A 14,553-nucleotide genomic window follows, 5' to 3' on the forward strand; every position below is an offset into this window, starting at 1 on the left:
GGTACACTGGCCACAGCTATTCAGTCTCTCATTTGCGTCATCCTTATTTGTAAAGAGGGAATCAGAACTACGCCTTCTCCCCAGGTTTCTTGTAATTAAATAATTCTAGTAAAGGATCAAGTACATCGCCTGATACTCGTAGCTTCCTTCCTCCGTTCCTAGAAAACTGTTGCTCTTGGAAAGACCTAAGCCTACCAATGGGCTCACCTACTGGAAATGGACAAGGCAGCTGCCAGGACCAGGTTAAAAATAGGCAGATGTGCAGACGCAGGATGGCCTGCCACTTGCTCACACCTGATCACGCTCCCTGCCAGCTCACCACTGTTGTGCAAGCCACCTTCCTGCCTTGCCTTTCTACTAAGGCCTGGGAGAACAACATACCAAAGACAGCAGAAGAGAAATTAGAAAACATCCTTCACACAATAGACATCTTACACCGTAAGGATAATGGTTTGGATGGCCTTGGAACAGCAATACCTCTAAGGCTGAGAAGAGATTCCAAGGAGTACATAAAGTATAGGAAATACAAAAACGGAAGCAGTGAAATAAGACTTTCTTTGAACTGATAGCAGGTCATGTCACTAAGAAAAACTAATGTGGTTTATTCTTCATGGGAGTCTAGAATCCTACTGTGGTCAGCAAACTGTAAACAAACAAGAAGGGAAACGCAACACATTCTGTAGTGCTCAGACTAACTAGAAACTCAGACCTGAATGGACACTTAGGAGAAAAGTTTCTCGGGAGGATTGCACACAAAAATTTGTATGGGTCAAACTTCCTTCAAGACTCAAAGAAAGATACATTGGCAATTCCTCTTATTATGAAAGTAAGAACCCCAGAGTTGTCCTTAGACAATTCTAAGAAATGAAGTTTTCACCAATCCGTTCGAGATGAGCGAATACTCTTGCATTTTGGTCCTTGTCATCATTGGGTCCATAAAAAGGAATGTGCCAAGCTCTGGCTAGGCTTCTTTGTAAACTTTTACAAACAAATGCAAGACAATTTGGGGGCAACTGAGGAAATGTGACTGTGGATCGTACATGAGATACTAGAGAACTACTGTTAATTCCCTTTGGTATGGAAGTAGGACTGTGGTTAGCCAGGAGACGCCTTTATTCTTAGGGGATTTGTGAAGTATCTAGGGGTAAAGCGTTTAGGATGGTTGTGACTTACTTTCAGATGGTTTAGTTAAGAAACAAGCGGCGGTGCTTTGTGACCACCTAGAGGGGTGGGATAGGGAGGGTGGGAGGGAGGGAGACGCAAGAGGGAAGAGATATGGGGATATATGTATATGGATAACTGATTCACTTTGTTATAAAGCAGAAACTGACACACCATTGTCAAGCAATTATACTCCAATAAAGATGTTAAAAAAAAAAAAAGAAGTGGGTGGGGTGGGAGGTAGGGAGGTTATAGTCATTGTGAATCTTAGTAGGAGGGTATATGGGTATTTACGGAACCAGTCTTTCAACTGAGCACTTTTCAGATCTTTCTACATCGATATGAACATAGATTTATTCCATGCTAAACAAACAGTATAAATCTATATTACCGTACACAGGCATACCTCATCATACTGCGCTTTGCTTTATTGTGCAACTTTGTAGTTACTGTATTTTTCACAAATTGAGGGTCTGTGGCAACCCTGACTCCAGCAAGCATATTGGTGCCATTTTCCGATAGCAGTGGCTCATTTCATGCTTCTGTATCATGTTTTGGGTGATCGTGATACTCTTTCTTGATTATATTTGTTTGGGTGATCTGCGATCTTTGATATTACTACTATGACTCTCAGACGATGGTCAGCCTTTTCAGTGATGAGGCAGATTTTAATGAAGGTATGTACATTGTTTTTTCAGACATAATCCTATATTGCACACACTTAATAGACTACAGTAGAGTGCAAACGTAACAACCTGACATGCGCCGAGAAGCCAAAAGACTCGTGTGACTCACTCCGTTGTGACATTCACTTTGCTGGGCTAGAACTGACCCTGCAGTATCTCTGAGGTTATACCTGTAGATTTTTCTGGCAAGTAAATAGAATTTAAGCCACTAGAGGAGGTTGAGCAGGGGCTTAGTGTGATTCGGTCCATGGCAGCATCTCTCTTGTTGTGTAAGTTTAAAAGTCACAAAAGCAATAGACTCCTCTCCCTTGCGACACACCTGGTTCATCCCAGGGGATTCTCTCTCTCAGTCTTCTTAACTTTTTTTCCTACCACGTGCGCTGCGGCAAGAGCTTGCCCCGCTCTCTGCAGGAGACGGTGACTCAGGCACCAGGGTTTCGGTCCCTTAGAACTCAAAAACCAGAGGCAGTGTTTGTTGAGCTCAGCTGTTATCTCTTTATTAGGAAAGCACCAACACCACGTTCTTGGAAATTACTGGAATTTTATTTGCCTCAGGCTTATGACTTGCAACCAAAGACATTGTGCAAAGAAAGCAAAGATTAAGTACACTTGAGGGAGAAGGAGACAATACACATGGGTAACACAGGAGATCAGGTTGACAAAGGAAGCCATCCATTACACTATATAGATTGCAATATTCGATAGCGATTTCAACAAAACTTTTCTTTTAAATCAAGAGCAAAAAATTAAGCAATGTTTACAGTAGACATAAATCTTATACAATTCAAAAAGCGTTTTTTTTCAGATCATAGAGGATAAAATGGAAAAATGTCTATGTAGGTGAAGTCTAACTACTGTACATTTATCGCCTATTAAAGTTGCTTATATGTACCACAGTGTAAAAAAAAAAAAAACAATACCGAACAAATAAAAACCTTGAAAATTGCCTGATGAAAAATAAAATAACCAGTGGCTTTTAATGGCTTCTCCTGGTTATCAGTGCTACAAAAAGACAAAAATCTTCTCATCTGAACAGGTGATAAAACCAGGCACAATCAAACCGTTACCAAGACCCACCCATAGAAATATACTATCCACCCACATATTTTCCATCAAAAGCTTTTTTGTTTGTTTTAATCTTTGAGGCCCATTTGGTCACAATATGTTACAAAGATTTGTGTATGAGTGTGTGTTTCTTTACACCATGATATCATATGTTTGTCTGGCACTATCCTAAAGCTAGCTTATAGATGATAATGATATAGAAACAACCCAGTGCCCATATGACAAATGAACTCACTGAGTGGAGACGAGAGAGGGGAGAAGGAGTTCAGTTCTACCAAGAAAAAAATGTCCATACTGATCACTCATCATCAGTCCCACTAGCTTCTGACTGTTCCTAAAAGTAAAAATAAGAAAGACAATAAGCCATCAAGAGGCAATGTAGCAAAGAAGTGACATTTTGGAAACAGTTAACCCTCCCAGTAAAGAGGCATTGACAGCCTCTACGCGGAACAGGGGAGCTCCCGCTTGGAAATCCCACAGCAATGCCCGCTGTCTATGCCAGTGTTTTGCTCTATTGCACTTGGGCGTGGAAAGTTCATGGCTACTGAGTTCTAATTTTAGCACTACGTTTTTAGAACATTCACGGGAGAAGAAAATTCCATGCATTTGCTGTCTACTTAAAGAAAACATAGGATTTTAAATGTATTTGAAGATGCTTGTGTCGAGGGTTAAAGGCTGGGTGGGGTGGGATAAGAATGCTGAACCTTTTCAACAGACCCAGATAGCGGCACGTTGAAGGAAAATCAAACTAGCATAGGTGCTAACATGGAAAATTAACCTTCCAGAAAGAAAAAAGAAGGGGGTGTGGGGTAGGGAACCTGAGGTCCTCTTGAAAGTGAAAGAAATAGAGGGCCCTTTAAAAGGCACTGTATTAGAAGCCTGTGCCAGGCACTGCTACCTTGTGGACCACACAGTCAGGGACAGTGCACCAGACTGAGTTAATGCTCTCTGGGTCTGAATTCAGACTCTGCTATTTACTTCCATGCCCTGCAGCAAAACACACATAACCTAAGCACTGAGTTCTGTAATATGTTGAGAGTGACATCTGTCTTAGGATGCTAATATTAATAAGCACCGAATATGGTGCCACCCGGAAAGGTCCTTATGTCAGGGCCTGGCTCCATCAGGGCTCCCTGAATTTTTCAAATATTAAAAATAACACCTCTAGGTACTTAAAGATGCATCTGGGTTTTCCGCACGGCACCTGAAATAGCAACTCAAACCCCAAATTAACTCTATCATCCCACTTAGTGTCAGTCTTCCACGGAATCATTATTTCCTCTATATACTGCTGTATCCTAGGCACTATGCTGGGTGTTATGGATGTAAAATATTAACGAGCCGTGGAGAAATCTCTCTTTGTAAGTAGGCACTGGGAAGATATGAAAGGGGAAAAGGAAACTTGATTTAGTAAGTTTTTCACTTTTGAAGACTATTCAAAAGGCAATAAACAAAACCCCAAATTCTTTGTTTTCAATCACGCAGCTCAGTTCACATCCCTCAACACCAAATCTTTGCATTTTCATTTCTGGGTAATGAAGCATAGAGGTTGGCAGGGGCCTGGGAGTACGAGAGGGAGACAGATGTGGGGAGAGTGTCCCGACCTCAGGCAAGGCAGCCGCACTTACATTTCCATCCGGCTCTTCATCGCTGTCAAAATCGCTCACCACAGGTTTGGCTTTTCCTCGATTTGGCCTTTTCTTGCCTTTTCCTTTGTCCCGGCCTTTGTCATCTTTTTTATTGAGCTTGATTTTCACCTTAACAGATTTTGCTACAACAAAACCAAAACACACAGCAATGAGGAATCAATCACAGGGAAATTTTTTTTTTTTTACATGTTTATTGGAGTATAATTGCTTTACAATGGTGTGTTAGTTTCTGCTTTATAACAAAGTGAATCAGTTATACATATACATATGTTCCCATATCCCCTCCCTCTTGCGTCTCCCTCCCACCCTCCCTATCCCACCCCTCTGGGTGGTCACAAAGCACTGAGCTGATCTCCCTGTGCTCTGTGGCTGCTTCCCACTAGCTATCTGTTTTACGTTTGGTAGTGTATGCATGTCCACGCCACTCTCTCACTTTGTCCCAGCTTACCCTTCCCACTCCCCATATCCTCAAGTCTGTTCTCTAGTAGGTCTGTGTCTTTATTCCTGTCTTACCCCTAGGTTCTTCATGACATTTTTTTTTCTTAAATTCCATATATATGTGTTAGCATACGGTAATCTTTTTACGGGTAGGAAAATGATCGCCTACCTGCAGGTGACAAACCCAACAACCCCGAGTGCCCTGAACATTCTCGGACTGATTCAAGCCTGTTCTCCATTGTCCTCCCTAGTTATAGTTAGCACCCCTTTCACTTGCAGACATGTCTAAGTTTGCATGATAAGTTACACAGTCACCCTAAATGGGCAACAAGAAGGAATGAGGTCCCAGAGGGAAGCTGGGCTGGGTCCTTTCCAGGTCTCCTAATGGATGAACAGGAATCTTCCTAACCAGGACAGCGAGGGTGGCCTTACCTACTGTGTGGAGGGGTGTGGGCATTTTAAATTTTTCATTACAAAAATATTTTCTTATAATGAATTTTTATTGGAGTACAGTTGCTTTACAGTGTTGTTAGTTTCTACTGTACAGCAAAGTGAATCAGCTATACGTATACATACATCCCCTCTTTTTTGGATTTCCTTCCCATTTAGGTCACCACAGAGCACAGAGTAGAGTTCCCTGAGCTATACAGTAGGTTCGCTTTAGTTATATACTTTATATATAGTATCAATAGTATATATATATCGATCCCAATGTCCCAGGTCATCCCAGCCCCCCCTTCCTCCCCTTGGTGTCCATACGTTTGTTCTCTACGTCTGTGTCTCTATTCCTGTTTTGCAAAAAGATCATCTATACCATTTTTCTAGATTCCATATATATGTGTTAATATTTGTTAATTATTAACAAAACGATATTTGTTTTTCTCTTTTTGACTTACTTCACTCTGTATGACAGTCTCTAGTCCATCCACATCTCTGCAACTGACTCAATTTCATTCCTTTCTATGGCTGAGTAATACTCCATTGAATGGCCATCATTGAAAAAATCTACAAACAATAAATGCTAGAGAGCGTGTGGAGAAAAGGGAACCCTCTTGCACTGTTGGTGGGAATGTAAATTGATACAGCCACTATGGAGAACAGTATGGAGGTTCCTTCAGAAACTAAAACTAGAACTACCATATGACCCAGCAGTTCCACTGCTGGGCATATACCCAGAGAAAACCATAATTCCAAAAGACACATGCACCCCAATGTTCACTGCAGCACTATTTACAATAGCCAGGATACAGAAGCAACGTAAATGTCCATTTAAAACAGAACTTTGACATTAAAAAGTATACATAAGTGTAAAAGGTTTAAAAAAAAAGCCAATGATTTTTACTGTGTAAATAACTTCAGTTGACTTAAAAAGAAAATTCATAGGTGAATATTTTTAACAGTACAGAAAGGTACAAAATGGAAAGTAAAAACAAAACAAATGAATTTGAAAGGTTTCTTTCCCCGTCTCTAGTCTCTCACCCTACTGGTCTCTTTCTGGTGATTATTTCCAGAAAAAGAAGTATACCTCAATATTTGAAAATATACGCATCCCTGTGTGTGTATGATTCTCTCTCTATTGATAGATGACATAAAATTCCATAAATTTCTGTATAGAGAGATATAAAGAATTCAAGCATATACACATACAGAAAGATGGCATCCCCTTCCACTCTCACAGGGCTATTCTGAGGATAGAAATAAGAACACATGGAAGAAAGAAGTCCAAGTGTTATACCATAGTTAGAGGTGCACATCCCAAAGTTCACCGAAAATCTGTTCCCTGGCATTGTTCTGGGACAGGTGTCCACAGAACAGCATTTTTAGGGATGGATGATGAAGTGACTGACAATGCAAGTCTCTCATTCAAACCAGTTTTGTTAGAATATTATGTTTGGTGGGTCTCAAGGAACCTAGAAATAGATGTTGTCATGGAGAGAATCAACTCCAGAAAGAATCTTAGAGATGAGAAATTTCCAGACTTCTTTTGTGAAGGGGAAGGACCCTTAAAACGTTTCCAGAAGTGAAGTCTTCCATGGAAGTACAGGCTAACAAAAAAGATGAGAGCAGAGATGTTCTGAACTGAAGTGCAGGGGCAGCAAATGCCCTTCCCCCATCCCAAAGAGGGCTTGCAAAAGGCTGGCAAACCTAGTGCTCAAAACAGTATTCCTAGCCCAGGCTTCCGTATATCACACCCAAATGTCTACTGCTTAATAAGCTATAAGGTGGGGACTTGACGAAAAGACTGGGGATGCAAAAGTCTACCGATTAATGGAAATGCACGAAGCTGTGAAAACCTTTAAAAATGTAAAAAGTAATTTGGAAAGAAAAAGTGAAATATCTTTATCTACACAGGTGTGGCTCTTCCTGACATGGGAGTACAGGAAATCCATGGGCGGTGTGAAAGGGCAGAAGACTGTCAGTAAAGGTAAGAAAATACATCCTCGAGAACATAATCTAAATACTCACTGGAGTGTGGGACACTCAAAAGCTATCAGGTTTTGTGAGTCAGTGGATATGCCCCTCGAAAAAACCCACCTGAAAGGCTGCCATGGGCAGCTAGAATAATAAACTGGACCATCAGATGGGCCCTTTAAACAGCATCCTAAGGCTTTATGACACCACTACACAGACCTATGACAAGTTCCAGTTAACCAGGGTGGCAGGCAGAATAGTGATGGCGCCCAGAGACGTCCATGTCCTAATTCCCAGAACTTGTGAATATGTTACTTTGCATGGCAAAAGGGATTCCACTGACCTTGAGATGGGGAGATTACCCTAGATTAACCAGGTAGGCTAGGCCCAATCTCAATCACACGAGTCCTTCAAAGTGGAAGAAGATGAGGTTCTGATTTAAGAAGGTGACACAAGAAGACCCTGAACTTACCTCTTCCCACGGACACACCGAATCTAAGGTATGTATGGAACAACCTTCTCTGTCAGTGACACCTACACATTGGACAAATGTGGAAAAACCCACACTGAAGCAAGTAAGAAAGGCAGAGAGGCTGACACATGATCTCATGATAAATGCCATCCTTGGTGCAGTGACCCACAACTGGAAAGGAACTGAAAACCTGAAGCTTCTCTAGGAGGGGTGAAGGTTTGAACCCCACATCAGGCATCCCAACTTTTAAGTCTTGCACCTGAGGGATGCCCCCAAAACATCTAGCGTTGAAAACCAACAGGGCTTGTGTCCACAAGACCCACAGGGCTACAGCCAGTTCAGAAATGGCTCGTAAAAGTCTCATGCTCAGACTCACCTGCCCCAGGACCCAGCTCAAAGTCAGCTGATGGAGAGGCATCCAGACTTCACATAAAAGAGGCTTATTTGCTTATCTTAAAGCATCAGCCTAGGGACGGGCATCTAAGTTAACCCATATCTAAGGGCTGACCATCATCCCTTCCAGAGAACTTGGCAGAGGGGGGATGCTATCTTTGCACTCTCCCTCTGCCACACTCCAGAGCACTAGTGTCTCCTGGAGGGGAGCTTTCACACAGGCCCGGTGCCCTGGTTTTTGCGAGTGCTGTCCAGGGGATACCTTCAGATTGCCTGCTTCTGGTGGGCAGTGGCACTTAGGCCTGTGGTCCCACTGGACTGTAGATTTGCAAACTTTAAAAAGCTGCTGCATGAGGGTCTGGCTTCCAATCAGCCTGAATCTAGGTGTTGAGATCCTCCCTTCTAAGACACTGACTGACAGGTCTTGGCACACCCTCCACTCTTGGGAGCCACTACATGTAGGCTGCTTGGACAATCACAAAGGTGTGAGAGACAAGGAAGAGTCAGGGTGTAGGCTGAAGGATAAAGTTTTTGTCTCCCACGTGAGGCTGCTCCTTCAAGACTGGGAGAGATGGCTGTTTTATCAAATGAGAGAGTCAAGAAAAATAGAGAGAGGAATATGTTCCAAATGAAAAAACAAGATAAAACCTCAGGAAAAAAAGTCTTTCATGAAACAAAGATGAATGGCTTAGCTGATTGACAGAATTAAAAATAATGGTCATAAAGATGCTCACTGAACTTGGGAGAAGAATGAATGAAAACTGAGAACTTCAAAGAGAAAACACAACCCTTGAACAACATGGGGGCTAGGGGCGCCAAACCTCTGTGCAGTCAAAAATGTGTGTATAACTTTACAGTTGGCCCTCCGTATCTGGGCTTCTGCATCCACAGATTCAACCAACTGCAGATTGTATAGTACTGCTGTATGTATTTATTGAAAAATGAACAATCTGCCTCCACGTGGACCCATGCAGTTCACACCTGTGTTGCTCAATGGCCAACTTTATAAGCAAGTACCAAACAGAAGTCACAGAGCTGAAGAATATGATAACCGAACTGAAAAGTACACTAGAGGGGTTCAACAACAGACAAGATGAAGCAGAAGAGAGATCAGTAAACTCAAAGACAGGGCAGTGAAACTCATCCAATCATCAGAGCAGCAAAAAGAAAAGAATGAAACGGAGTGAAGATGACTTAAGGGACTTATGGGACAACATAAAGTGGACCAATATTCACACTGTAGGGCTCCCAGAAAGAGAAGAGAGAGAAAGGGGCATAAGACTTATTTGAAGAAATAATGGCTGAAAACTTCCCTCATCTGCAGAAGGAAATACATCCAGATCCAGGAAGAGTCCCAAATAAGAGGGACCCAAAGAGACCCACACTTACTTAGCTGTACTACAATTAACATGTGAAAACTTAAACACAAGAAGAGAACTGTAAAAGCAGCAAAAGAAAAACAAACAACTTGTTACATACAAGGGCAACCCCCCCCCCCCCAGAAGACTATGGGTAGATTTTTAAGCAGAGACTTTGCAGTCCAGAAGTGAGTGGCACAAGACAGTCAAAATAGGGCTTCCCTGGTGGTGCAGTGGTTGAGAGTCCGCCTGCCGATGCAGGGGACACAGATTCGTGCCCCAGTCTGGGGAGATCCCACATGCCGCAGAGCAGCTGGGCCCACGAGCCGTGGCCACTGGGCCTGTGCGTCCAGAGCCTGTGCTCCGCAAAGGGAGAGGCCACAGCAGTGAGAGGCCCACATACCGCAAAAAAACAAACAACAAAAAACAAGACCCATCTATAGGCTGCCTACAAGAGACTCACTTCAGCTTTAAAGACACACACACTGCAAGCGAGCAGATGGAAAAAGGCAGTCCATGCAAACGGAAACCAAAAGAAAGCTGGGGCAGCTATACTTGCATCAGACAAAAGAGACTTTAAAGACTGTAATAAGAGAAATAGCAAAGGGTCAATACAAAAAGAGGAGATAACATTTATTAACAGACATAGAGGGAGAAATAGACGGCAATACAATAATATTAGGGACCTTAATACCTTTCTTTCATTAATGGACAGATCATCTAGACAGACAATCAATATGAAAACACTGGCCTTAAATGACACACTAGACCAGAGGAACTTCACAGTTATATATGGAACGTTCCATTCAAAAGCAACAGAATACACATACTTCTCAAGTGCACATGAAACATTCTCCAGGATAGATCATATGTGATGCCTCAAAACCATGTGAGGCCTTAATAAATTTAAGCAGATTGAAATATCAATAAGCCTTCTCAACCATAATGACATGAAACTAATCAATTACAGGAGGAAAACTGGAAAATTCACGTATGCGGAGATTAAACAACGTTCTACTGAACCACCAATGGCTCAACAAGGAAACCAAAAGAGTAAATTAAAAGATACCTTCAGACAAATGAAAATGGAAATCAAACACGCCAAAATTTACAGGATGCAGAAAAGTAATCCTAGAAGGGAAGTTCAGTGATAAATGCCTACATCAAGAAACAAAAATCTCAAATAAAACACCCTAACGTTATACTTCAAGGAACTACAAAAAGAAGGACAAATGAAGTCCAAACTTAGTAGATGGAAGGAAACAGCAAAGATCAAACTGGAAACAAACAAGCAACAACAACAACAAAAGAGAGAGTAAAAAGACAATAGAAAAGATCAATGAAACTAAGGGCCGGTTCTTTAAAAAGATTAAAAAAAATGAACAAATCTTTAGCTACAAATCATAGCTACACTCACCAAGAAGAAAAGAGAGAGGACTCAAATAAAATCACTAATGATAGAGGGGATGTTACAACTGTTATCAGAGAAATGCAAAGAATCACGAGAGACTACTATGAACGATTATGTGCCAACAAATCATACAACCTAGGAAAAAACAGGTACATTTGTAGAACCAGACAACCTACCAGGACTGCCTCACGAAGAAAACAGAAAAAGACCAATTACTAGTAAGGAAGTTGAGGCCACAGTCAAAAACCTCCTGTTAAACAAAAGTCCAAGACCAGATGGCATCACTGGTGAATTCTGCCAAACATTTAAAGAAGAATTAGAATGAATACCTATCCTTTTCAAATTTTTGCCAAAAAAAACCCAAAACCAAAAACAAAAAATGGAAGAGGAGGGGACACTTCCAAACTCATTTTACGAGGCTAGCATTATGCTGGTACCAAAACCAGACAAGAAGGCTGCAAGCAAAGAAAATTATAGGCCAATATCCCTGATGAACGTAGATGCAAAAATCCCCCCAAAAATATTAGCAAACTGAATTCAACAATACATTGAAAGAATCATATACCATAATTAAGTGGGATTTCTTCCAGGGATGCAAGTTGGTTCAACATCAATATATCAATCAATGTGATACAACACATTAACAGAATGAAGGCTAAAACTTATAATGATCATCTCAGTAAAATGGTACCTATGAACTTATTTACAAAACAGAAATAGAGTCACAGATGTAGAAAACAAACTTATGGTTACCAGGGGGGAAAGGCGGTGGAGGGATAAACTGGGAGCCTGGGATTGACATATACATGCCACATGATCCAGCAATCCCACTCCTGGGCACATATCTGGAGAAAAACATAATTATATGAAAATACACATGCACCCCGATGTTCACTGCAGCACTATGTACAGTAGCCAGGACACGGAAGCAACCTAAATGTCCATCCACAGAGGAATGGATAAAGAAGATGGGGTACATATACACAATGGAATATTACTCAGCCATAAAAGGAACAGAATAATGCCATCTGCAGTGACATGGATGGACCTAGAGCTTATCATACTAAGTGAACTTATTTACGAAACAGAAACAGACCCACAGACTTAGAAGACAAACTTACAGACACTAAAGAAGAAAAGTGGCCGGGGTGGTGGGGGCAGTGGGTGGGAAATTAGGAGTTTGGGATTAACACATACACACTACTGTATATAAAATAATCAACAAGGACCTACTGTACAGCACAGGAAGCTCTACTCAGTATTCTGTAATAACCTATATGGGAAAAGAATCTGTAAAAGAATGGATACACGTATAACTGAATCACTTCACCTTATGCATGAAACGAACAACACTGTACATCGACTATACTCCAATACAAAATAAACATTTTTAAAAATTAAAAAAAGGACATTTGTGACAACGTGGATGGACCATGAGGGCTTTTATGCTAAGTGAAATAAGTCAGTGAAAGACAGATTCTGTATGATCTCACTTATATGTGAAATTAAAAAGAAAACAACTGAACTCACAGATACAGAGAACAGATAGGGTGGCTGCCGGAGGTGGGGTGGGAAATGGGCGCAGGGAATCCAAAGGTATAAATATCCAGTTATAAAATAAATAAGTCGTGGGGTTTAAGGTACAGCATGGTGAGTATAATTAATAACGCTGTAGTGCATATTTGAAAGCTGCCAAGAGAGTAGGTCCTCAAAGTTCCCGTCACAGGAAAAAAATTTTTTCTGACTATGTGTGGTGATGGATGTCAACTAGATTTAGGTGTGATCATTTCCCAATATAGACATATATTGTATTATTATGCTGTATATCTGAACCTATTATTATATGTCAATTATACCTCAACAACAGCAAAAAAAATGTGGATGAAGAGGAGGCCGAAGAGAGAGGGTCAATGAGATGCAACATGAGAAAGAGACACAAGGAAGTGGATTCTCCCCTGGAGCCCCGACAAAGGAAGGCAGGCTGGTGACACCTTGGTTTTGGCCCAGAGAGACCCACAGCAAACCCGTGACCTACAGGGCTGTGAGATAATAAATGTAAGTTGTATTGAGGCACTAAGTTTGTGGTAATTTGTTAGAGAGGCCATAGAAAGTTAACATAACAAGTCTCCGGAGAGATTAGGGCAAACGTATCTCAACCGATAGCTGGGATAAGAAGGTAGCTATTTGAAAACAGATTAGAAATCTCGCTCTAAAACGAGGAAACGTTTAGCTAAGATATGCTTTTGTAGACTAAAACATCAAATGCTACGATATTAAAACTAGGGAGTAACCATATGAAACTGAAAAAGGTTAAATTAATACTTAAAAGGCAGAATCACTAGAAAGAATAATACTGAGAACACATGAGGGTATGGGGAAACAGACACGTACGTACACCCCTGACCAAGATACCAACTCCAGTCTGTGCAGCAATAGGTATGCGTCAGATGTTTTTACAGTGTGTGCAGTGGTTTCTGGGTTAGAATTTTCAGGAGAGCGTTATTTGGGTTGAGATTACTATGTTTTGGTACACTCATTAATGGATGTTAATATATGTCTTGCTGTATAAAAACACTCATTGCTATGGAAAAATATCTGTAATAGAAAAACCATGCTACAAAATAGTGGCTATACTTTTATAAACAAAATATTTATGTATATAAAAAGACTGGAAGGCAACTGGAGTTAAATGTATATTGGGTGATGGAATTATACAAATCTGGAGTTAAATGTATATTGGGTGATGGAATTATACAAATTTTCCTTTCTTAAAAATATTTTCTAAGCTGTCTGTACTAAGTATGTAATTAGAAAACTCTAATAAAAAATGGTAAAGCATATCTAAACTGTTTTACATAGAAGACTACAAACTACTAGGATTTATTACTTTGCGAGGAGGTATGGGGTGAAAACTTAATTAGGTAAGAAGAAATTTTAGACTTTTCAAGGCAGCCGTAACCTTTGAAATATGGTACTTGCCTTGGGTGCAAAGTTTAAGAGGGCACCAAAACTCAAAAAAACAAAACAAAAAACCTCAAAACTCATGCCAAACAGAGCCATAATGAATAAAATATCAAGATAAAGACAGGATCAGCATCGGATCCATGATGGACAAAATGGACCACAGTTTGACAATTATCTTCTAAAGCCGTGATTCTCAAAGTGTGGTCCTGGGTCCAGTCACATCAGCGTCCCCTGTGAACCTGTTAGAGAGGCCGACTCTCAGACCCTTCCGCAGGCTACTGAATCAGAAACTCGGGGGGACGCCAGCAATCACCCAGGTTAGAGAACCACTGTGCCAGGTTAACAGATAGGTGGAAGCAACAGCCATGCTGGTAGAAAATGTATATTACACTGATTTCCAAAGGCAACATTCCGTGTTTGCTGTGAGCCTGGCCATGTGCTAAGCTCTTCGCATGACTGGGGGCACATTTAGTACTTCAGTTTCACAGAGGAGGAGACTGGGCTCAAGCAGGGTTAAGTATACGGCCTGGGGTTGCCCAGCTAG

The 14,553-nt window shown here is 41.1% G+C and overlaps 1 protein-coding gene across 6 annotated transcripts in view; it reads right to left on the reverse strand.

The window, feature by feature from the left end:
* Positions 1 to 2,329: 2,329 nt before the first annotated feature.
* Positions 2,330 to 14,553, reverse strand: part of SMARCA2 (SWI/SNF related BAF chromatin remodeling complex subunit ATPase 2) — a 172,943-nt gene continuing 160,719 nt past the window's right edge. For all 6 annotated transcript variants that reach the window (XM_079925948.1, XM_079925950.1, XM_079925949.1 and 3 more), the window contains 2 exons: positions 4,541 to 4,683; positions 2,330 to 3,246 (listed from right to left, as the gene is read on the reverse strand). In XM_079925948.1, the coding sequence (XP_079782074.1) occupies positions 3,211 to 3,246; positions 4,541 to 4,683 (179 nt within the window). In that variant the 3' untranslated portion in view covers positions 2,330 to 3,210. The remainder of the gene's footprint in view (positions 3,247 to 4,540; positions 4,684 to 14,553) is intronic.

Source organism: Stenella coeruleoalba, assembly GCF_951394435.1.
Source record: "Stenella coeruleoalba genome assembly, chromosome: 7".
Classification (NCBI taxonomy): domain Eukaryota; kingdom Metazoa; phylum Chordata; class Mammalia; order Artiodactyla; family Delphinidae; genus Stenella; species Stenella coeruleoalba.